We start from the raw sequence: 22,252 nt of genomic DNA, 5'->3' as shown, positions 1-22,252 counted from the left end.
ACTTATACAAAGTAATAGCAGGGAGAATCAGTCAATATTGCCACTCCGTTAAAAAAGTGATGAGTGATCAGTGTACTTTCATGTTTGCCATTCAGATCCTGACATCGACACATCCTGGTACACACACAGAGGGATCCGGCCAGTTGGGCGATTTGGTCGAAATGTGGTGAAGGCAAATGAGCATCTGACCTTCATCATAAGCAGAGTTTCCATTCCAGCAGCAGACAGGGAGGAGCTGCTGTGATGCCTCGTTCTTCATTTGATTATTTTTTCAACGTTTGTTGGCTTCAGTAATCCACAGTTATTGTTCCGTACTCAATTTTAGATGCATTTTAGATTTCAATGTTTGGCCATTCTGGATCAGTTCATGTCTATCAGTTTTAGAAAAACATTTCCTTACAAACAGAACATATAAAACATCAGATATAAAGGTCATCCCTGTGTCAAGATGACTGGGAATATTTGTAAGAATGAGAGTAATCATGTCAAAATATTAGCTCACGTGTTATTTAATCAAGAATACTGTAACTGCACATACCGACTGAATACAATGAAAGAATAAAAGACAACATGCATGATTAAAAATACATGTTTCATGAATATTCTGGTGATGACATCATATAAATAAACCATTAAGTCTGCTGACCTAGATCAATATCTGAATCTATATCTGTCTTGAATCACATCGTTGTTTCAATAAGATTGCTGTCTTAATCCTTCCTTCCTTTTCAAGATAACACTCTGCTGACTTCAGTTTTCATTTCCATTTTTTTTATTCCCTGTGCATATTTACACCTCGCCAGCTTTAAAAGCCTTAAAACCTTTTAGCCGAGATCATCCATGTGATTTGTTTGCAACATCTGCAAAATCAAAACCAGCAGAGCATCTGAAAGCTGTAAAGTCTCTGAGATTTACAGTACTTTACACACTAACAACCAAATACTCCTCTTCTCTTTTCCTCTGCTCAGCATGAGGACACTCTTTGTTTTCTGTGCAGCATCCAAAGCAAATGAAGAGCAGTCGTCCCACAGAAGCTTGGTTTCAATCAGAAGCCGTGTTTCACATCAGATACCGCAGAGTGAATGAGACCAAATAGTGAGAAAGCGATGACAAAATGAGGCTCACATCACAAAGCTTTACATATTAGTGAATCCAGATGTTGGTGGAAGCATAATGACTATTTATACAGCTTTGTTTTGTTTTATTTTACCTACATTACATCAGATTTATTCCAATCAACTTTCTAGCACCTTATGTAAGCAAAGTTAAAATCTGTTCTTAATTTTGGTCATTTCTACATGAACCCAGTAGCAAATTTGTGTTGCTTGATAGTTCATTTTCTGATTTTTGATAGAAGGTTGATGACACATAATGGATTTGTCATATGTGATGTTTTAAGGGGGAATTGCTTGTGTACGTTAATCATCTGCAGGCCTTTCCTTTTTGCTTTTTTTCATGATTTTCAGAAATGATCCTTGACTAATTGCAGCTGCCTATGCGTAAATTCACCTCATCCAGCATGAGACTGATGTGAACAGAGGCACGCATTGTGTTCAGGGCCCGACGTTACAGCAGGAGCCGAGGGGGTTGATGGTGCTGCTGGGGTTCAAATGCACAAACGGCGTCTCCTGCCACTCGATCAGAGTTCCTTGCTGCTCCCCAATGCCATCATAGACTCTGCGGGCTGGATCATAGCGCTGTTACAGGGCACAAACACACTCACACACACTCACACAGAACTCAAACAGTGTCCCCTGTGACCCACCGTCATACCAGTTTATTGCTGTTGCCAGACAATGAAAAGACTAAGAATTCTTAAGTTTACCCTGTTTAGACTGCTGATTAATGTTGTGTTAGAATCTGCTGCTATCTAGTGGCAAAAAATGAATCTTTCCCTGCACTTTTCATGCAGGAGGATCTCCAGGTCTTTGGGGCCTTTTTAGAGTCAGCTTTTGATGAGAAGTTCTACATGTTACTCTGCTTTTATGTGTAGTTCAAACTAAGGATCTAACAAAGCCGAAACAATCATAGTCTATGAGCTTACCTGTAGCCAACAGCAGCTCGCTGACTTGATGCCCTGTCAGGGCCGAGGTCTCTGTGAAGAACAAACCTCTGTCATTGGCTAAAGTTTCTCCTTCCTGTATGGACGTATGAAGACATCTAAGCAGCATATTGACTGATTTGACATATATGTGACTGTGTTTTGCACTTTGGTACCTGCACTGAGACTTGTCGGTTCTGATCCAGGTCTCCCTTGTTGCCTACCAGCCATATCACAACAGATCCTGGGATGTATTGTTTTTCAAGCTCTCTGAGCCACACCTGGGCTCTGACAAATGTTTCCTGATGACAGTCAGACATGATTATACACAGTTGTGCGCACGTGAAACCATCCAAAGCCAAAAGCAGTGCTCTCACCAAGTCACTGAAGTCTCAAGTCAAATGAGCTCCATTTGGTCATAAAACTGCCACTTTCATAATGATCTGTACTTCCTTATGTGTTGCAATGCGGTCATAATCGACACACGTTTGATTTTGGCCTGAAGTGTTTCTTCAGAGTTTGACTTCTGCAGCATGTTAAATGATTTGCAAAATGCTATGAACTGAATCATCCAGTCTGTGTGGTTACAATTAGTTGTAATGGGAAATCTTATCTGATGTATTTGATTTATAAATCAGATTTCATGTCCTATTTACTCTGTCGTGACACAGATCTGATCTGTGCCACATGTCACCAATAAATAAGAACTGGGTCATAGAGTCAAAGTCAAATTGTAAATGGGGTTTTTATCTAGTCTCATATGCAAATGGTTAACTTTGGTCCCCTCATGTCCATTCCTTTGTGCTTTTTACCTGTTTGCTGATGTCATAGACCAACAGTGCGGCATGGGCCCCTCTGTAGTATAGCGGGGTCACGCTGTGGTACTTGTCCTGCCCTGCTGTATCCCATATCTCAAAGCGAAGCGTCACATTACTCATATGCACCACCCGGGTTAGGTAGGCAGCTGGGGGGACAGAGGGGTTTCATTCAGAGTCTTTGCAGATGGTCCTCTGCTGTGTTTACCTTTGGCAACAAGACTAGACACAGCAGATTAAAAAAGTTGTGGTTTACAAACCACAACTGTGTCAAAGAAAATATGATGGGATGACAAAAAATGTACTCACAGCCCTCAGTAGGTGATGTAGTCCTGAACTCCTCCCTGCCAAATCGTAGGGCCAGACTGGACTTTCCTACACCGGAGCTTCCCAGCAGCACCATCTTAACTCTAAGGGTCTGGACATGTCCACTCAAAGTATCTCTGCGGAGCCGTGCTCCCCTTGGCACCACGGGGAGAATTTCCCCCATCAAAAGAATAAAGTAACTCCAATAGAATGACAGGATGCCGTTGGACAAGACAGAAAAAGTGCAGCAAAGCCCTCCAGTCCCTCGTAGTGGGCGTTTATGTGCACAGAGGAGGAACCTGTGGGCTGTGTACACTTTACATTGTTCTACAGAAACTAAAAGCAAAAACCAAAGTCCAGTGAGGCTTGACTTGTGAATAATATTAACACAAAGCATTTCCTTGTTCACAACCCCAGATGACATAAAAACATTCACTCAGTTAGTAATGGAAAGTACAGATGCATTCAGCCTGACTACCCATGGAAATGAATAATCTGTTTTTCCTGTAAATGACAGCTGGGAAACCTTTCAGTAAAAGTGTTAGTGTGTAAGTAAAAACCAAACCTGAAATTTGGAATTTCTGCTGAGTTTGCTGTTTCTGCGCTTCATGTGACACAAGCCTTTTAAGCTGTTTGTATGAAATGAAGCTGCCTTCAGTTTCAGATGAAGGATTGAACAGAAAACTTTGCTGAGAGTTGCACATTTGGTCTCACTAGATGTTTTGTGGTCATGATTTCCAAGCCTGGTCATGACACTGTATGAACACAGGAGAGCGCCATTGCATATATTATCCGTCGCATCAACATTTTCTGTAATGAACATAGGTCTGACTCCAAAATGAATGACACCGAAGTGATATCACTAGATGTAAAAACTGACAATGACATCATTATAAGTGTCAAAGAGCAAACAGCATTCCTGTGTGAATGTCCCAGGACTATTATACTTATAATGAGGGATTATGTAGGGTTACTGCCTGAGTTGGGACACAGAGGTCATGTGGCCTATTCCCCATGTGGATTTCATGGTTTTTAGAAGGAAAGATCAACTAAAATAATCATATTCTAGCTGGCTCTATGAAAACTTGGCAAATGTGATTACCCATAGATGGGAGGAAGCTTTGTTGGAACACGTGGCCTCACTACTTCTCCTCCTCTTGGCCACAGCTCTGTCTCAAAGTATATATTTTTCTATTTCTTTTAGGCACACGGGGCTGTTTTTAGAACTGGCTGGTCATCATTAAAAATAGCAGAGAAGCTGTGGGAGAGTGAAAGTCCTGGCTCTCTGTGAGCCCCTGAAGGTCCCCCTCCATTGGCTGACGCTGCTTTTAAATGCTCCTCGTAAAGGCAAGCACTAAATATCATTTAGTCTTTCCGAGTCTGCAAAAATATTTCCAAGTTTTGGTGCAGTGTGAGATTATGGAGCAGGTGGAGTAGCTGAGAAAATGTGATTAACCTCCCTACCAGCTGCACCCATCCAGCCTCCACAACTCCTCCCGACTGAAAACGTGAGGCATGACAATTATGGTTTGAGACCCCTTATGGCTAATTCTGGTACTTTGTGGGGTTCAAAGGCTTTTCCCATATCAGTTTCCATCATTAATAGGCACGACAAAGACGTGATATTTTCACAGAGCTAGATCAAGGATTCCAACTAGAATGTAAAGAGGATTTCAAAGAGACATAAATCTATCATTTGTAAAAAAATTTAAAATTAAAAAATAAATAAAATAAAAGGGAATTGTAATAACACATGCAAAGATGTACAGATAACAGGAGCTTTTGACTTGTTATTTTTAAAAAAACAACAAACTGGTCATCTTAGGTAATGTACAGACTATTTTGATGATTCCATAGATGAGTCATTTTTTGTTTTGTCTGTAATATTATATTAATATAAAACAAATGCTCTTTGTGAAGAATAGTTGTTATGGAATACTAATGCAGAAAGAAAAACTAATTTTCCACAATTCTCTGGCCATTATATCATTACTGTAAATGTATTATAGCGTAAGATTAAAAAAAAATAATTCCTCAGGAGCATGCTGCTTTAGCTAATGAGTAGCTTGTTGCTCCTTACCCAACCCTGAACGTCACACTGATTCAGCAATATGTCCGACGCCACGTGAAGGCATCTTGACTCACTCCGTTCATTGAACTCAGCCAATGTGTGTGTCTTGTGTGTGTGACAGTCTACTACTGCGACGCGGCACATGTGAACTAACAGACGTTTAGTAGCAGAAAGTTTGAGTTTGTATCATTTATAATTGCTCCGTGTGAGTCCAGGGGCACTGTGACAGAAAGAGGGAGGGTTCCGCCGGTTATTGTGGCTGAACGTGCCAGGAAACAGGACGCACATGGTTCAGATGCTGAAACTCACACACACACACACACACACACTTGAGCACACAGTAGACTAACAGGAAGAAGTCTGTAAACGGATGTGTGACAATGACCAGCAGCGCTCGGCTTTCTCTCACCGGCTCTAACTTCACGTTTTAGCGGCATATGCGTCCCAGCAGCTTCCTCTACCTTCTGGTTGGATTACTCGGCGTCTTGTTGGACTACAAGTTTGATTCGACCTGCCGGCGCTGAACATGGGGACCCAGGGAGCAGGACGGAGGAGAAGCTCCAACAAGGAGAGGTCCACGGCAGAGGACGATGCCCTGAACCTTATAGCGAGAGAGGTGAGTGGAGATGGTCTCAAAAGTTGCTCAAATAAATGTTTTTTCTTCCGGATTGGATCCATAGTTATTTTGGTTTCCTTGGAATCCTCTGGAAAGTTCTTCGGGTTCTACTCTGGACTATCTCTTACTTTTAATAGTAGGTTACATTAAGTGTATATGTTCTGGACCTGTTACCGTGGCTGTTGGCAAGTGTATAGGTTCTGGGTTGGACAGTCCACTTCACCCTGCTCCTCGCCTCTAGAAAGTTCTAAAGGTCTATCTATGTGTTATGAAATAGACCGTGTACCACTGTATATGTCTGTTTTCTGGGTTGTACACCCAGATGAAGGATCTCCAAACACATCATCATTTAAGGTCCATATGTACAATACAAGACTGCATGGTAAAATGCTGCAGAGGCTCCATTATGTGTGACCTGCAGCCAATCCAAACACTTGACAGACTTATGTGTATTAAGAAATCCAACCTTTTATGTGCGAACACTTAGGACCTGTTGGATCTCCTTCAACAACGCTGCTGGAAAGTGCTAAAGTCATGTTGTGACAGGTTGCCACTTTTTCCAGGTTTCTAATCCCTTTATTGTGATGAGTCTGTTGGAGGATAAATTGATGTTATGTAGCAGGAGTAATGACTATTCTTCCAGCAGGTCGTTGTCATTGTACTTGAAGTGCTTATACTTTGAAATATGAGGGTTTAATTATGGGCTACAGTTTATCTAGTTGTCTCTCCCACATGACGCTGCGAATTGCTATTTTAAAACAAACTGGCTAACACTTCAACCAACAAAACAATATTAAACATTTTATGGATGGACAATGCAAAACGTTGTATATTTCCATATTTATAACACATTTGCCTGTGATAGCTTTACATATTTTACCCAGTTAAACTAGTGCACAGCTTAGTTTTCAAAAATGACACAATGCCCAACAGTCTTTTCTTTCAGTTTTTGGAGGAAGTTCAATTCATGCTTACCCAACCCTAACGGTAAAACACATTTAACACATTTGCATATCACACCACACGGACACACAGTGGCTGTCGTTTACAGGGTGTGAATAGGCTCAGTAGCAGTGCCAAAGCACGCACAGGTTGTCTGTTTGATTGTTATCTTCTTTTCGCTGCTTAGCTCATAATTTGCACGGTGGTAGCGTGTCTGAGGTGGCACATTCCTGTAGCTGGTAATGGTTACTGGTTGTAGTCTATTTGCAGTGGTTGTACTGTTACCAGGTGAAGCTTGAGGAGAGGAGTTCAGCAGAGTTTGTACGGTATGAGTCCACAGGAACACATCAGTTTCATTTTGGAGGGTGAAATCTCCTGTTCTTTATTTTCTGCACATCTCTTACCCAAAATCCAGAATTTCCGTCAAGAGAGAAAAACAGAAAGTCTGTGTCTTTAAGAAGAAGAGGGATTGAGTCTCTCACTGGCAGACCTGTGACAGGATGGTATGTCAGCTCTGATGAGTTGGCCTGATTTGCAAAAGAGTTTTAAAAATAGACCGTCCTGAAAGATCAGCTGTTGCTGCACCCCATTTTCAGACTGGGACTGGTGTGGGGGATGGGGCTTAGAAATGACAGTATCTAGTCATCCTCCTGGCTTCAAAGGTGGAAACCACAAGCTGCCGTCTAGCTTTGTTAGACATTGTTGCAACCAATCGTTGCAATGAGGTTGGACATGTGGCAGTTGGAGTATTAGAATGAGGAGATGGTCCGTAACTATCATGTTTCTCGACATCTCTGAACTGCCCGTTGTCACAGGGTTCAGAGGAACTGTCGGTACTACTGGCAGTAAACCTGCCTAAGCTTTGACCAAAAGGGAGTAGACCACACAGTAGGAAAGAATGTCAGCACTGAATAGCAATTCTGTAATTTGGGAGTTGGTTACCCGCCTCTGTCAAACATTTTTGATCCTGTCGTACACATTCATTGGCAGTGTGAGGGTAGCATGGTGTTGCTGAGCTTCACTAGCTTCACATGGATGGAAATGTGGGTCAAACGTTGGGCAGGGCCCTAAGTGTTTTTGTGTTTACATTAGTAAGATTCACTGTGGAACATTTATAATTGTGTATCTCCTAAATCACTTGTGTAAGACCTGACATGCCATTTAGAAACATTGCCTTCTCTTTGATGGAGGTTGGCATTTCTCCCTGAGAAACAAGTTTATCATTCGTAGTATTATTCATATTATCAGTGTGCCATGCTGTCCTCTCACTGTGACAGATGGAAACATTAAAGGAACACGGTTTACAGTCTTAATGCTGTATAGAGAATTAAGAATAGTATAAACATTTAGATCCATTCAGTCGATGGTTTCTAGTCACCATCGCTCCCTGTTCGTCACACAAACCATCACAGACTTCAGAACTAGTGAGCCTTGATGGGAAAGCAACTGTGCTCACACATACCTACTTATGTTTATAAGATAAGATAATCCTTTATTCGTCTTATAAACATCATTTATTTTTAAACTTATAAACTTATTTATATATATATGCCCACAGTTTTATCTAGCTGTTGATATTATATAGCACACATATGTATACTGTATATTGTATTATACTATGCTAGGAAGTTAAGTGCTATCGCTGGACTGGAAACTAGAGCTTGACGACATTTCCTTGTTCATTCAAAAGGCTTCCTTGGTTCTGATCAGTGTGGGAAAATGATGGCTGACTGAGATGACCCTTCACACACACATTGGGTTATAAATTGATATTATAATGATTCACATACATTGGAAAGTGCCTCTTTTGTTTTATAGGAAAACTGCTAGTAATTAATGATTCAGCTGCCATATTCAGTCTGGTGAGCAGGCCAGCTGCCACTGTTGGCACTCACATTATTTACCCACCAGTTAATCATGAAGCTCTGAGGACAAGAGACGAGACAGACTGATCAGTCCCCCTTCACCAGATCTTGCTTCTGAGAATTTTCACCTTGTGTGAAGTGCCGAAAGTGCCCCTTGTGGTGCTTATGTCTCATTTAATGTATCAGTACTGTAACCTTGAGAAGAACATTAAACTTAAACTGTTATCTAACTAAGCATCCACAAACCAGTGCTAAAGGTTAGGTGAGTTTGTAGCAGGCCCAGATTGTTGCAAGCTACCCTGCATCAATGAGTACATGATTAGTTCTCAAAAACAGCAGAACCACAGCCAGTGAAGTCTATAGAGAAAGTGCTGGAAGTACAGTTGGAACAACAGCCAAAGATCCAGTCCAACAGTGTTTTGTCCACTTCAAGCGGCACTTTTACTGTCACCAGGTGCAGTTATTTGATCACCAGCGTGTTGTTACCCTGAAGCACAGTCAGGTCGACCCTTCAGTTTGGTGTCAGATATCAGAATAATTACAGCCCTGGAATTTGTTCTTATACAATGCGTCTGGTAAACTCCACCGAAATACCACATCCAGTCTTTTCTGTTATAGCACATACAGAGTCTGCAAATGCTCCTCAAGTTGCATCAGTGGTTCGCTGGATAATTATTGAGACCTAATTTAAAAAGTTTTGTTCCAGATTCTGCCACGGCTCAACTTGCTGTCTCAACTGACAAGTGATAGGAAGTCAAAACAAGTTCTTATAAGACTAGAGTACATTCAAGGTTAAATAAGCACCTCTTCTGTGTTAAATGCTGACCAGTGTTTAACACAGAAGCCGAAGATCCATCATCTCAATCCAAATATTTCACATCTGATGCAATCAAAACTTGCAGCTGTAGAGCTACAAGGTTCAGTTCCATGGCCGTTACTGTTCAGTCTTTATATGTTTCCTCTTGGGTTAGGGTTAGTAATCATTAATGGTTTATTGGATCATAGTTGGACTCAGATGATTATCTGCAGAAAAATGCTGCATGCTACTGTTTGTCTGTGTTTGAACCTGATTGACATGTTATTATCAGCCTGGCACCTGGTTTTGCCTCGACAGAGATTAAATGATTGATATGGTTGTCACATTAATTAAATATCAGTTGTGACATTTTCCCTGCACAAAAACCTGTTTGTCTGTGGCGGTTGATGATTTGTTGTAGACACGGGATTTAATGAGAAATGATTTTGATGATACTGAGGAGTGAAGTCAAAATGCTGCATCAGAGCATTCTATTCACAGCAATGGTCCTTGTTGATAGTGTGTGTGTGTGTTTGTGTGTGTTTGTTTGTGTGTGTTTGTGTGTGTGTGTGTGTGTGTGTGCTTGAACAGGTAATGTAAGATGGGGATTAAGCTGTGAGGTTGGTGCTGGGAGGTTGTCAGAAGCTCAGTGGGGCATTTGCAGAGGATTAGTGTGGTGTTTGACAGTGAGGAAGGGGAAGCCCACTGCAGCACCACTCTGTCATCTACGGAAGACACCGCAAAGCTCAAATCCTCTGCAGTCAGTCAGTCACCAGACTAAACACTGAAATTCATTTATCATCTAACAAAACTTCTTTTCAACTTCTTATCTTCCTTGCCATGGATGTGGTCGGACCAATCTGACATTTTCCAGTGAAGTCTCATTATGCCACAAAGTACAAACATAAACTCTCTAATTTATTGTGTATTTCCTGATATGTGCACGTACACAAACTTTGGGCGTCGGTTACCATTGGCTGCTGTGACTCACGTCTCCTTAAAAGGAAGTGGAGGCTTTTTGTGTGTAGGCTTCCTCTTGATGACATCATCACAAGTACAGCGCGGGAAGATTGTTATCACCAGCTGCTTCCTGTTTATTCGTCACTGCCCAGTTGCTCCCAAAACTTCGGGAACAGTGGCAGGCGAGGTTCAGTGGAGATATAATATAGGTACCAGAATTTAACAAATCAGATCCACAGGTAGCAGTGATTCACAAAGCAGAGCAGTGTATCTTGGGAAAAGGGCAACTCTCATCTGTACGAACTGGATAAACTGACCAGAACACTGTTTCACCACTATTCATGAATACTTTATCTCTGTGGGATCTGTATTCCCACCCTTATGTCTTTGGAAGTCTGCTTGATGTGGTGCGTACAGAGTGAGCTTGATGCTGTGGAAAGAGAGAGACACACACACGCACAAAGGAAGCAATTCAGTCCATTAACTAGATCTTACCTACTTGTCCTGACGCTCAATTATTCAATTGTTTCCTGAGAAAAATATCCTGCTGTAAATGTTTAGAGTGCACAAACTGTTTCCTGGCATTACGCAATCAAGCTCCTCCTCTCCTCTCTGTAAGCCAAGTCCAGACATTAGCAAGAAAGGAAAATGTTGGATGTAATCAACAATAAATATTTTTCTTCTGTAAGAATTCATACTCTTAAAATCAGCTGGAAGGCCAAACTGCAATCCAGACGCGGTCAGAACTTAGGGACAGAGAAGTCCACTTTTGTGCTGTGGGTTGAATTGCGCAAATAAGCAATCTCTCATTTATGTTGAAGATGAGCAGCACTTATACTTTGTCATTAAGCTCAGAATAAAGGCCTTGTGTGCTTTATAGAATGTAGAACTTTCAGGGTAAAAACATGTCTTTGTGTGTACCGTGACCTTTGTGCTTTACCATTCATACCTCCCCCCCATTTGTAATTGTTCCGGTCATTACCTGGCTGGATGTATCTACTTTTTTGCTGTGTTTTATTCAGTCCTCATCATGATTCAACACTTCTTTGCCTTAGTTTTATTGCTTGAAAACTATAGCAACAACTATCAAAACTGTTCATCAGCTCCTTGCAGTGTACTGTGCAGTGTACTGCTGCATATTAATCTCTCTTTAAAGTTGCTGAACCTGTTTAAAAGAATGTAACGCAAAGTAATAAATAAACATTTGGAGTAAAAAAACATCTCAAACTCCTTCCCTCCACTGATCACATTGCGTAACTTCCTGGTAGGGATTGCTTACACCCATCACGCTTAGTCGTAGTGAAAGTTGCAACACAAACTGTGACTTGTAGCAAACAAGCATGTACAAACAGCTTCCAGTTACTTCCACAAGTCCTTTAAGCACAGAAACATCTGAACACCCTCAACAGAAATCACTGTTGGTGCTGTAATGACGCTGAGGGTTGTCAAAAGAGATCTGCTTTCCAGATTGTTCTTTTTACTGCATACAGAATTTATACTTTAACTGTTTGGACGATCTCAATAAGAGTATTTATCATTAGTAACCCTTAACCCTATTTATACTTACAGTAACATTTTCTTTGGTATTAACATTTTCATTTTCCTGCCTTGATTGAAATAGTGAACACATGCTCCCAGTTTGGAGTTTCAGATTGGAAACAGTACCTCCAATAGTTCATGTTCTTTCGTGTTCTATCCCCACATGGTCAGTAGCTCTTGTTCGTGCCGTAGCTTTCCTCCGAGGGTTAAACCCAGCTGCTTTCCGGGTCGTATTTTTAGAAACTTCTGAAGCGTACCGTTTATTTCACTCCTGACCTGAAATGGGCCGTGCTGTTAATAACCTGTTTGTCTGAGGTGCTGAGGGTTATACAGCTGTTCAAGGTGTCTGTGGTACAGCTTGAGGTTCACTCACAGTGCTGCGTCAGCAGAAGCAGGCAAAGCTGACATCATCAGTAAAATGTTTATAAGAGAAACCGGCATTTAAGTGCATATTTTGGAGGTGCGGGAGCACACAAGGAGCCTGAATGTAATAGCCACGATTGTACACCTCTCATAGGAACAGTGTTATGATCTGATCTGATCTGGCTTGAAACTTCCTTCTTGCTGGTGTCTGACCAATCAGTGATGCTTGGTCTTCCAAGTTCCACACAATTCCTTAAATATTATAGCGAATTTATCCTGGAGTTGCAGCTAAAAACAAATCAGGATCTGTTGTTCCTGTGTCCAAGTAAGTCTCAGTTCCTTAGTGCAAAACAAAGGCCTGTAGGTCATTTGGCCAGTATGGAGCACCACCGGGTGAGAGAATTTCAAAAAATGGTCTTTCATTATGCAAACACAATGGTCCCAGCCCCCGCATTTCCCGCAAATACAATGAGAACACACACTGACAGACTCAACTGTAGCGCCTGGGGTGATTATTTTTTGACAATATTTTTACTTTTTAAAAGATTTATTGCTTGCTCCGATTTATCTTTACCTCTAAATAGGCCTAAAATGCACTCTTTCAGTACCAAAAGTGCAGGGTGCAGCTTTGAAACAGAGCACATCAGACATGGCACTGCTGTGCTGTAATGCACCGTAACTCTACTCAACATTTATAAATAGCCTTATTAGATGTATTTGTTATCAGTACTCGAAGGGTGGCTTAGTTTATTTAGTCTCGGTTGAGTAATGTTTTTCCAGGATGGCGTTATTGCCTCGCTATTTCTGACTCTGAGCATATTTCAGTCACTTTTACAGGACTTTATAAGGGTTTGGAAACAAGAACACGATTGATTCATTTAAACTCTCTACGGAAAATGACGCCTGTTGAGTTGAGTCACGTCTGTGGTGATAGAATGGGCAGAGACTGTACCATTCCTGGTCGTATAACCGTTCCAGCAGCCTTTTTTTTACACAACATCTTGGAGGTTTATGAGGCTTCCATAGGGGAAATTGCCGTATTTTCATAGTGGCTCATTTGGTCATCATCACCATCATCCACCATAATTGTATTATAAGTGTGCACATTTTTCAGAAATCATACTTGACGGTTTCTTCGTCATCTGAACTCCATCCTATCAGTGCTCATGCTCATTAAAATACCCGTCCATTTTGGTTGCATTCAGCTCGTGGGAACCCGGAGTCAGACCAGACTGGCATTTAGTCCTGGTGGCACTTGAAGACTTGGTGCCCTAAGAGACCTGTCAGCAGAGATTGAGGGATCAGGTTGACAGTTAACCAAGCCTGTTTCTTTGTCCTTTATAGTCTTTGTTTGTTGTCTTTTGGTCGAGAGGGAATGGGCAAGCAAATGGCCCCTGTATAACCCTATCGGTTTTCTACTTTTCACAGCATTCAAACCATTTCAGGTGTCAGGCTCGGAGTCAAAATTCTTCTTAAAAGATCAATGTTTGGCAGGCACTGGCTTGTTTGCTCTCAGGAGGAGCATCACGCCATTGAAATTGTGCTGAATTAGGGCGATTTAATGGAACCAGAGTCCATGTAGGTCATTATAAATAGCTGTACAGGCAGAGGAAAGATGTGTGATTGTGTCTTCTGGCCTAGATAGACGCAGCATCTTTTTGACTAGATGTAGGCACGACCTCCTATTGGTACACAATGTGTGGAAACCAGGATGACCCGGGATTTCACTCGCTCACAGAGGCTGATATCATGGTGTATTTTGATAACTGCAAAAAGGTACTTTTTCGTTACGTGTTTGTTTGTTGTGTAACTGCATAACAGTGCAGGTTGGTGATCTTTCGTACACGTCACATTGTGGAAAAGGTGCGACTGCAGTAATGTTAGTGTATCGTTAAAGCCGCTTATTTGATTCGAGAGGGTGGAGTCTGACACATGAAGTCATCTCGGGTGGAGTCAGGTGAGTGAAGGATCTTAGAGGAGCAGGAGCTGGGGGTCCTATTCCTGTGTAGGTTGAACGTCTGGTAGCTACAATTTGAACTCATCGATATTTGAATAATGGTTTTGCTCTTCAAGTGTTTACAGTACATGTAAAAACATGTTGTGTTTGTGTCAAGTTTCAATATACGGTTCTACAAAGTGCTGGTTGTGGGCACAAGTGTGAGTTTTACAGGCTCCTATTTATAAGTCAGCTCCCTGACTTCCTGTTCAGTGCATTGATATTGTTTTCACAGTAACATTATCTTTTATTTTCATTTTGCATATCTCCAGTCCAGTCAGGCGGGTTCTTATGTATTTGTTATTTTTACCCTGAGTGACTTTGTCTTACACAGTGCTCAGCCCAGTACGAGGAAGCTGTAATCTGAATGGTTGGTTTCATAATAGTCACACCTCAGCTTGTAGAAGGTTTTTAAGGAGAGCTAAAGCTTTTCTTTTGCTGAATATTGTCATTGAAGAAAACCTTTTTTTTAGATTATTTTATACATACAGAAGTGAAGAAAAGAAAAGACACAAACGGTAAAGAAGAGAATGAATACAATGAAGAGTGCTACTATGTGTGATATACATATGTTGAAAACCAAGGGACAAACAGGGCGACAGCAACCAATCACAACCACCAAAGATATGCAAAAATGACAAGACAATGTAACCGTGGTTACTGAAATGACAACACTGATCTCATAGGCACAGCTTTTTTTCCACCGTACCAGCATTTGCAAAATGCATCATCGTTATGTATAGGCTGTGACCAGCAGAAAAGGGGGGAGACACGGGGAGTTTAAAACAAAAGGGGATTTTAAAACAAAACAAATGTAAAAAGGGGGGAAATCATGTTGTGCTGTAAATTATACCGCCACGTGCTACAAAATCAAATATAACAATAAGTTTCCCTGTTTTATGACCTCTTACAATGTTCCCATGCGTCTAGTGGCAGATTGTAGCAGAGGAATGAATAGACTAGATGACGGAGTGTAACTAACATGAGCGTGGTGTGTTTGTTATAGAGTGTTTGTTCCCAGCATTTGTTCTAAATATCTTGCATGTGTCATGTGGGTTAGGGGCTCACTGCATCCGGACGATTCATAAAGTGTTGAGGAAGTTGTCGTTCACAGGAAGATCTAACACAAAATGCAACAGTTGTGCCTCTGTATGTGCTCAACCACACCCCAGTGACTGAAATGAAGCAGACCACTGGAGCGTTGATAATCAGGAAAATATCTGTGCAATTTCTATTTTTACTTTTGCCTTTTCAGCATAAGTGAATGGTCAAGTGGCACCGGATGATGAGCCCTTTGAATAACGGCCCCCTCAGCCCTGGAGCTGCTGTTGGGCTGTAGATGGAGTGCTTTGTCCCCTCGCAGAGACCAGCAGTAATGTTAATGCAGGTCTCCAAGTTCTGGAAGATTCCCTGATTCTGCCTGGGACAGAAAATAAGAAGTGTTTCAAAAAAAACAAATCAAAAAAACACACCGTTGGCTCTGTGCTTCTTTGTTTGCGTAGGCCGTCTGTACGCCATGGACTCAAAAGTTAAGAATGCCAAGGACAAAGAGCAATCATTGACACAGAGGAAATGCCTTTTTAGCAGTCGGCGAGCGAGTCAAGCCAAGGACAGGAATAACAGTCAGTAAGCACTATTCCTGGAATGTGACCTCAGCCCATCAGATGTGGTTTTGTGACCTTATAGATCAAGCATTCATTTCTTATTAATGATATTTGGACAACGTTTTAGGAATGTCCTGCTATACAGTTAGACACAGTGACAATGCAGAGTTGCGTAACCTTCACTTGATGCAGTAACACCTTCCGCTCTCACACTTTAGGCCTGTGTCATTAGGACCTATCAGGCCAAGTGACCTGCAAGATGCATAATGCAACACCTCCAAAGTCACAGCTACCTCATATCTCATTTGACACTGTGTTTAAAACCTACTTTTGCTTTCGCTGAAGAGTGTAAAGTGATACGTTGGCAATTTTATTTTCAAGAACATTGAGTCCAAACTAGGTCAGCAAACAGTGACAGTGTACAGTTTATATTTTAGCTCTCACACTAAGCCCTGTTGGATATTTACGATACGAAGGTTAAGGATGAAAGTATAAAGTACCTAAGTGTTTGAGGACCACTCATGTAGTAATAGTGGTTTGAAGTGAAGAGTTAGAGTGTATCTGTACGTATGGTCAAATATAAACCCGTCCTTAGCTGATGAATGAAGTCCTGCAGCTGTTACACGCGTGTTATGCTCCTTAATTTATAGTCTAATCATTTCCTCTAACTGGTACATTAGCCTGAGGCCTCCATCCCCCCCATGAGTCTATGCTAACACAAACATGAGGAAAAAACTGGGACAAACTTCTCATCCAGATTTTTTTTAAATACTCTGCCCTCATACAACCCAAAGTTAAATGACTCTTTAGTGTATTAAAATTGTATATATTTTAAAGATTGATGAAAAGCAGATTCCTAAGCGACATGAGAATGCTGAGGTCAGGACGATGAACGTGCCTGGTTTGTGTCCCGGAGACAACGCATTCATTTTATTTACTTTTTTGTCAGGAACTGCCCAGTGATAAAAGTAAAGGAGTATTTAACAAGTTGTAAGTAAAGATCTGCCGTGCTGCGTTTCATGTGACGTGGTCAGTGTGTGGTCAGTGTGTTGGACGTGGGTGAAATGTGTGTGTGATGGCAGCGTTCACTGTGACCCTGCCTAGAGGGGCAGTTTGTAACCACAGTCTGTCCACCACATTGTGAGGAAGGAAATGCTTACACACACATGCACACTCTAGAGGAGGAGGAGGAGAGATCCTTTTAAGGAAAGGCCCTGCTCCTGCCTGTGCGCTGACTGGAGCAAAGGCAGGGCCTACAAAGACACACATATGAATGCATACACACATGTACATTACACACTGTTGTGACTGCGTGACTGCGTGGGGTTCAAAATAGATCACGGACCCATGCAGTGTGATACACGTAATCAGGGATTAAAGTGCCTCTGATATTCTGTTCTAATATCCACAACATTGGTAATACCATGTGAAGTAATGTAGTGCTGTCATTTTCTGTGTGAGTAACATTTATACTATGTGAAATGTGGACCCATTGACTGAAAACCAACCCCTGAAAACAGAAATATTTTTTGTACAATTTTGTGAATTAATTCTCTATTGATTTGCCACATAAACTACCTCAAGCATGTTTAAAACCTTTTTTTCCCCAGAAATGTCTTTTCCCATTTTCACACTTTTTGATGGAAACCCAGCTACCTTTACAAAGTGATGTCTCAAAAGGCGATGAAACGTGTTGCATTCCATTACCAACTGTGACCTACAAGTGTTCTTGTCCACTCCATCGAGGAACAGGATGTCTGTCACACGCAATAGAGGTGTTATGATTTGTTATATGAAGCTCAACTAAATCTCTCTCTCTCTCTCTCTCTCTCTCTCTCTGTTTCTGTTTCTTTCGTTCTCTCTCTCTCTCATCCAGGCCGAGGCCAGGCTGGCAGCGAAGAGGGCAGCCCGGGCAGAGGCCAGAGAGATCCGCATGAAGGAGCTGGAGAGGCAACAGAAAGAGGTACGAGTCAAGATGCAACGACTTCGGTACCAAAAAGGCAAACTCCACCAGTATTACCAGTCAACGTTTAGTTTATTGTAGAGCATTATTCAACTTGTGTAAAGAACGGTAGGTTGGTGATACCACAAGTTAGCATTGTGATGTTGCTCACATGCTCAGCTGGGCTCCCCATGGCCAATAAACTGAATGTCACATGTGAAATCTGTGCAGTTCCACAGTGAAAGTACATTTCTGAGGTTCTTTTTTCCGCACCGTTACTCACATCACCCTTTTATAAGAACAACTCCCATGTAGCAGCAGTCACACGGCTTCACTGTCGGACGTTAAGAACAAAGGCATTTCCTGTCAAAATTGATTTACTTTTTTCACGCTGGGACCCTTTGATCCTGAGCTGGGTCAAAAGTCAACAGAATGCTGAGCCGAGCCCTGCTGGAGAGTTCCCATCAGTCAAAGCCTCGACCATAAACAGCGCAACTGAGTTTAAGAATTGAAACACACATATTAAAGCCATAACTAGATGGCTCATACCTTAGACAAGGCCGAGTAGTCCTCCAGTTATGACTCGTCTTGATGAAATTTAAAGTAGTAGTAAAGTAGTGAGCACTCGTGTTGTTGTGTACACACGTTTCAAGAATGTGCCCAGGTTGCCACTGCACCATTCTTCAAAGAGACTTACTTCAAAGATGAAATGCAAAAATGTAATTATTCCCTTACCCTTATCTCCACCATCAGGCCGACTGGTGGCAAACTGATCAGTAGACGTTCTCTGCAGAGTTGTAACTTTAACTCTTCTTGCTGTTAGCACCTCAATGCCAGCTCATTTCCAAGGTCTCTATTTTTTCTTTGCAGTAATCCTGTATAGACAAACAGACTTTGCCTCCCACCTGTGCAAACTCAACTCTTTAACGGTCTATTTTCTGTGTCCGAAGATGGAAGCTAGGACCCCCGGACTCCTTAATCATATATACCCCAGCTGGCCTGTAATTGAACTCCTGTAGGACTTTCTCTCTCAGTTTCATTTCTATTGTCACAGAGTTTTTGTTCCTCTCCACTCAACACACAACCCTTAAACCTGTTTTACCCGAGAGATTTGTTGTGAGACGGAGAGAGAGCAGTCATACTTACTGGATTAACGGTCACTGTTGAGATCTGGTCAGGAGGTGTGTATGTGTGTGTGTGTCCCTTAAACCTTCTAAAGTAGCTTAGTGGGCTGTGCTCCTTGGTCCAGCCTACACTGAACCACTTGTTGCTTTGACTTGAGTGATGCATCTCCACGCTCGCGGCCACCTTCTAGACGATGACGTTTGGAAGCCTCTTTACACACTGAAGTCTGGAGTCAAAGGTGGATATTTGGCTTTATAGCAGAAAATGCAGACTGTCCAGCTGCTTCTCTCTTGCGGAACTGAAATCTAAGCAATGGTTGCACCGTGATCCCATCGACACCACCAGCCATGGTCTTTACTGCTCACAGTTGAAGGTTGCAGCCTCTCCTGGTAGCCTGAGAGCAGCAGGACGGCAGGGCATCGGCTGACAGGGAGGGCGCTGAAGGCGACCCTCGTTGGGCGTCCAGCGACCCCTCCAATCAAGAGGGGGAGCCTGGTGAGTTGAGCAGAGCGGATGTAAACACAAGTGCCGATAGTGTAACTGGCTGGATGAATGGACGGCGTCTGGCTCACCTGCTAATTGGGTGTCCAGACACGTAATGAGAGATAAGAAGATAAGATCCTGACGGACACTTGTAAATCCTTAGGGTTTGACACTGTGCATTTGCATTTCACGGGGTACAGTTGTTGGCAAAAGAAAACGACTCTTTGATTGTCTGTTGTGATGAAGAGATTGAAGGTTGAGGGAGGTCTTTCAGTAACAGTACACAACATCTGGGCAGGGCCTACTAGTGGGCGGGTGTAGTGTAGTCTAGTGTGTAGAACATATTGGTGTATAGCATCATATGGTGAAGCTTTAATGGAACAAACTGATCCTTAATATATACTGTATATATAAATGTGTCAGTCTAGCAGTGAGGTATTGTTTTTGTTCCACGTTTACAGAAACTTAAAGTGAATTTAATGGGGAAATCAAGAATTTCAGGGGGTTGTGTACATCCTCAAACATTCTACAGTATGGACAACAGCGTCACTAGCTCAGTGTTGGGGTTTGGCGTAGTTACAACCTGAAGAAACCATGGGAAAAAGCTTTGTTACCCAAGCAACCCTGTCCCAGAGGCTGTCTCCAGCTAGTCTCCAGTGAACTCTGCGTTCCTGGGTCAGTTATGATTGGCCCTGCTGCGCTGCGGGATGCTTCACATTCCTCAGCCCCTCTGTATATGTGTTCCTCTATATGCCGTTCATCTTCATCACTCCACTGTTTTTATTAAATTTCATCCTGATCTTGATTTCTGTCTGTCTTCATCATGTCTCTCCTTTTTTTTTTCTGTTCTTCTGTTTAATGTCTTCCACTCCTTCTCTGCGCTTCGTTGGTGTTGCTGTATAGATCTTTCAGGTGCAGAAGGTAGGCCTCCTCTTCTTCCTCTTCATTTCCATCTTTTTTCTTCAATATCAGCCTTTGTAACAATGTCAGCCATGTGTTTTAGGTGTGAGGTGTGTTCTATGTTAATTAAACGGACACAGACTGTCAAGTGATCAGTCTTTGCCCTCATCTCTCCCCTTAGAAATATTATGGCTTGAACACGACTGTAGAGGACCGAGCGGACACCAAATGGGGCGATATTGAACAGTGGATGGTACAGTTTCTGTGCTGGGATGTTGACACTAACAGCAAAGTTCTATCTATGCATGTGTGTCTGCTCACTGTCTGTGTGAAGCTTTGAATTCCTGTTGAGGCTTTAGAAAAAATAACAGATTATAACAAATCAATGATAATCCACTTATTGAACTGCAGCAACGTGCCCGTATGAATTTAGCCTGCAGGACCATCTGCATGGTTTTACTGTTGCTGTTCACTTCATTAAGTACTTACATTTATCCCATATTAGAGGGTCAAACGTGTTAACAAAGATGCAAGTGTGTGAATTTTAGTTTTGACCGATGATTGAGTGATTTTATTTTGTTTTTACTAACACAACTTACTTGCACTGAAATGGGTGTGTTTTGTTTTCCCCAAAGGATTTAATCCGTAGTTTCAGGTTACAGCGGTCAGGATTGCCTCGGCTAATTGTGTTTGTTTAACACGTGTGACTTGACCCGACTGTTTGGTTACTGGATCATTGGGTCACTGCTGTGGCTTTGTGTGTTTACATAACAGTCAAAATGAAATGGAGGATAAGCAATTTTGCAAGCTGATGTGACTTTCACCTCGAGCCCTCTTCCCTCTGGTGGCGTGCAGCCTGTAACGATGGATATGTTGAGTCTCATTCCGATTAAACAGTATTCGATATGACGTAGTAGATCTGTAGTAGAATGTATTACATTGATGCGTCACATAAACACCATAATCAGGCTGACATTATTTTGCCATAATTCGAGGTTGTTATGCTAGTCAGAGAAGTAGAACTTCATTATGTTATTAGTAACCGATTTACTAGAGCATTCAAACAATCTGTCGGCTCTTAATGACATTATGTGTATACTGGAATTCCTTTTTAATCCTTCTTACGCCACATCGTTTACCTTAATTGTAGTTAAGACAAAAAGAACTCAAACAAAAACCTGTGATGTCATCCATGGCATGGCACTGCACGGCACTGCATCAGAGGGAAAGTCGTTTGACACCTCGAGCAAAGGTTAATCCCATCATCCATCTGTCCTGTTGACCTTTGACATGTCGCCCGTCCTTCACTCCCTGAACCTCTTCTCCATCTTCATACCTTCCTCCCTTCCTTCCTTCCTCCAGGAGGACAGTGAGAGATACTCACGCCCTTCGCGGACAACCACGGTTTGTAGCTCTGCCTCTCTTTCCATCCTCTCATTGCCTGTCCTTTCCCATAATCCTCTGCTCCACCACATGGAAAATTCAAAACTCAGGATGCAGCGTGCAGTGTTTAGCTTGTGATTTTGAATTTGTCGCGAATCGGTCATAAAATGTTCTTGTTTGGAAGACGACATATTTGCTTGTATGTCAGAGACTTGAACTGAACAGGAAATACATTTGGTGAAATTTTAGACAAAGATCTGATCGTTGAACCATGTGTCATTGCAGCAGAACGTCTCTTGTCATTAATGTGATGTCCAGTTGTCCTGATCTCCATAACGGCTCTTCCTCTCTGTTCTTTTCTCACAGCTCTCTGACGACGATGAACGGATGTCTGTGGGGAGCCGAGGCAGCGTCAGGGTCAGTATCCCTCAAACTGCACCAGTAACACCTTCTCTTGTTGACCAGTCAAAACATTTGGACCTTTGACCTCCCGGACCGCGTGGTC

At 42.0% G+C, this 22,252-nt stretch overlaps 2 protein-coding genes across 6 annotated transcripts in view; one reads left to right on the top strand and one right to left on the bottom strand.

Moving 5' to 3' along the window:
- Nucleotides 1–505: 505 nt before the first annotated feature.
- LOC143003932 (ras-related protein Rab-17-like) lies at nt 506–4,142 on the bottom strand. 3 transcript variants are annotated; one of them, XM_076154740.1, is made up of 6 exons: nt 3,166–4,142; nt 2,854–3,005; nt 2,218–2,343; nt 2,045–2,138; nt 1,510–1,684; nt 506–1,034 (listed from the first exon to the last, which is right to left on the bottom strand). In XM_076154740.1, exons 1-5 carry the CDS (start codon nt 3,584–3,586, stop codon nt 1,554–1,556), a joined length of 924 nt encoding a protein of 307 aa, XP_076010855.1. In that variant the 5' UTR covers nt 3,587–4,142; the 3' UTR covers nt 506–1,034; nt 1,510–1,553. The 3 variants fall into 3 exon arrangements, with proteins under 3 accessions (XP_076010855.1, XP_076010846.1, XP_076010863.1); XM_076154731.1 differs by having other exon boundaries at nt 506–1,684; nt 3,166–4,141; XM_076154748.1 differs by lacking the exon at nt 506–1,034 and having other exon boundaries at nt 1,583–1,697.
- A 1,153-nt stretch (nt 4,143–5,295) lies between these two features.
- lrrfip1a (leucine rich repeat (in FLII) interacting protein 1a) overlaps nt 5,296–22,252 on the top strand; it is a 30,961-nt gene continuing 14,004 nt past the window's right edge. For 2 of the 3 annotated variants that reach the window (XM_076156101.1, XM_076156092.1), the window contains exons 1-3: nt 5,314–5,849; nt 17,791–17,877; nt 22,114–22,164. In XM_076156101.1, coding sequence (XP_076012216.1) covers nt 5,760–5,849; nt 17,791–17,877; nt 22,114–22,164 — 228 coding nt within the window. In that variant the 5' untranslated portion in view covers nt 5,314–5,759. Of the gene's footprint in view, nt 5,850–17,790; nt 17,878–20,367; nt 20,386–20,545; nt 20,618–21,726; nt 21,769–22,113; nt 22,165–22,252 lie in introns of all 3 variants that reach the window. The other variant, XM_076156108.1, reaches the window with a different exon arrangement.

The sequence above is a fragment of the Genypterus blacodes genome, unplaced genomic scaffold (genome assembly GCF_046128005.1).
Source record: "Genypterus blacodes isolate CSIRO-AG114 ecotype Tasmania unplaced genomic scaffold, CSIRO-AGI_Gbla_v1 ptg000008l_1, whole genome shotgun sequence".
In the NCBI taxonomy this organism is placed as follows: Eukaryota; Metazoa; Chordata; class Actinopteri; order Ophidiiformes; family Ophidiidae; genus Genypterus; species Genypterus blacodes.
The sequence above is the reverse complement of the archived record's forward strand: the minus strand, read 5'-3'. Positions and strand labels throughout refer to the sequence as shown.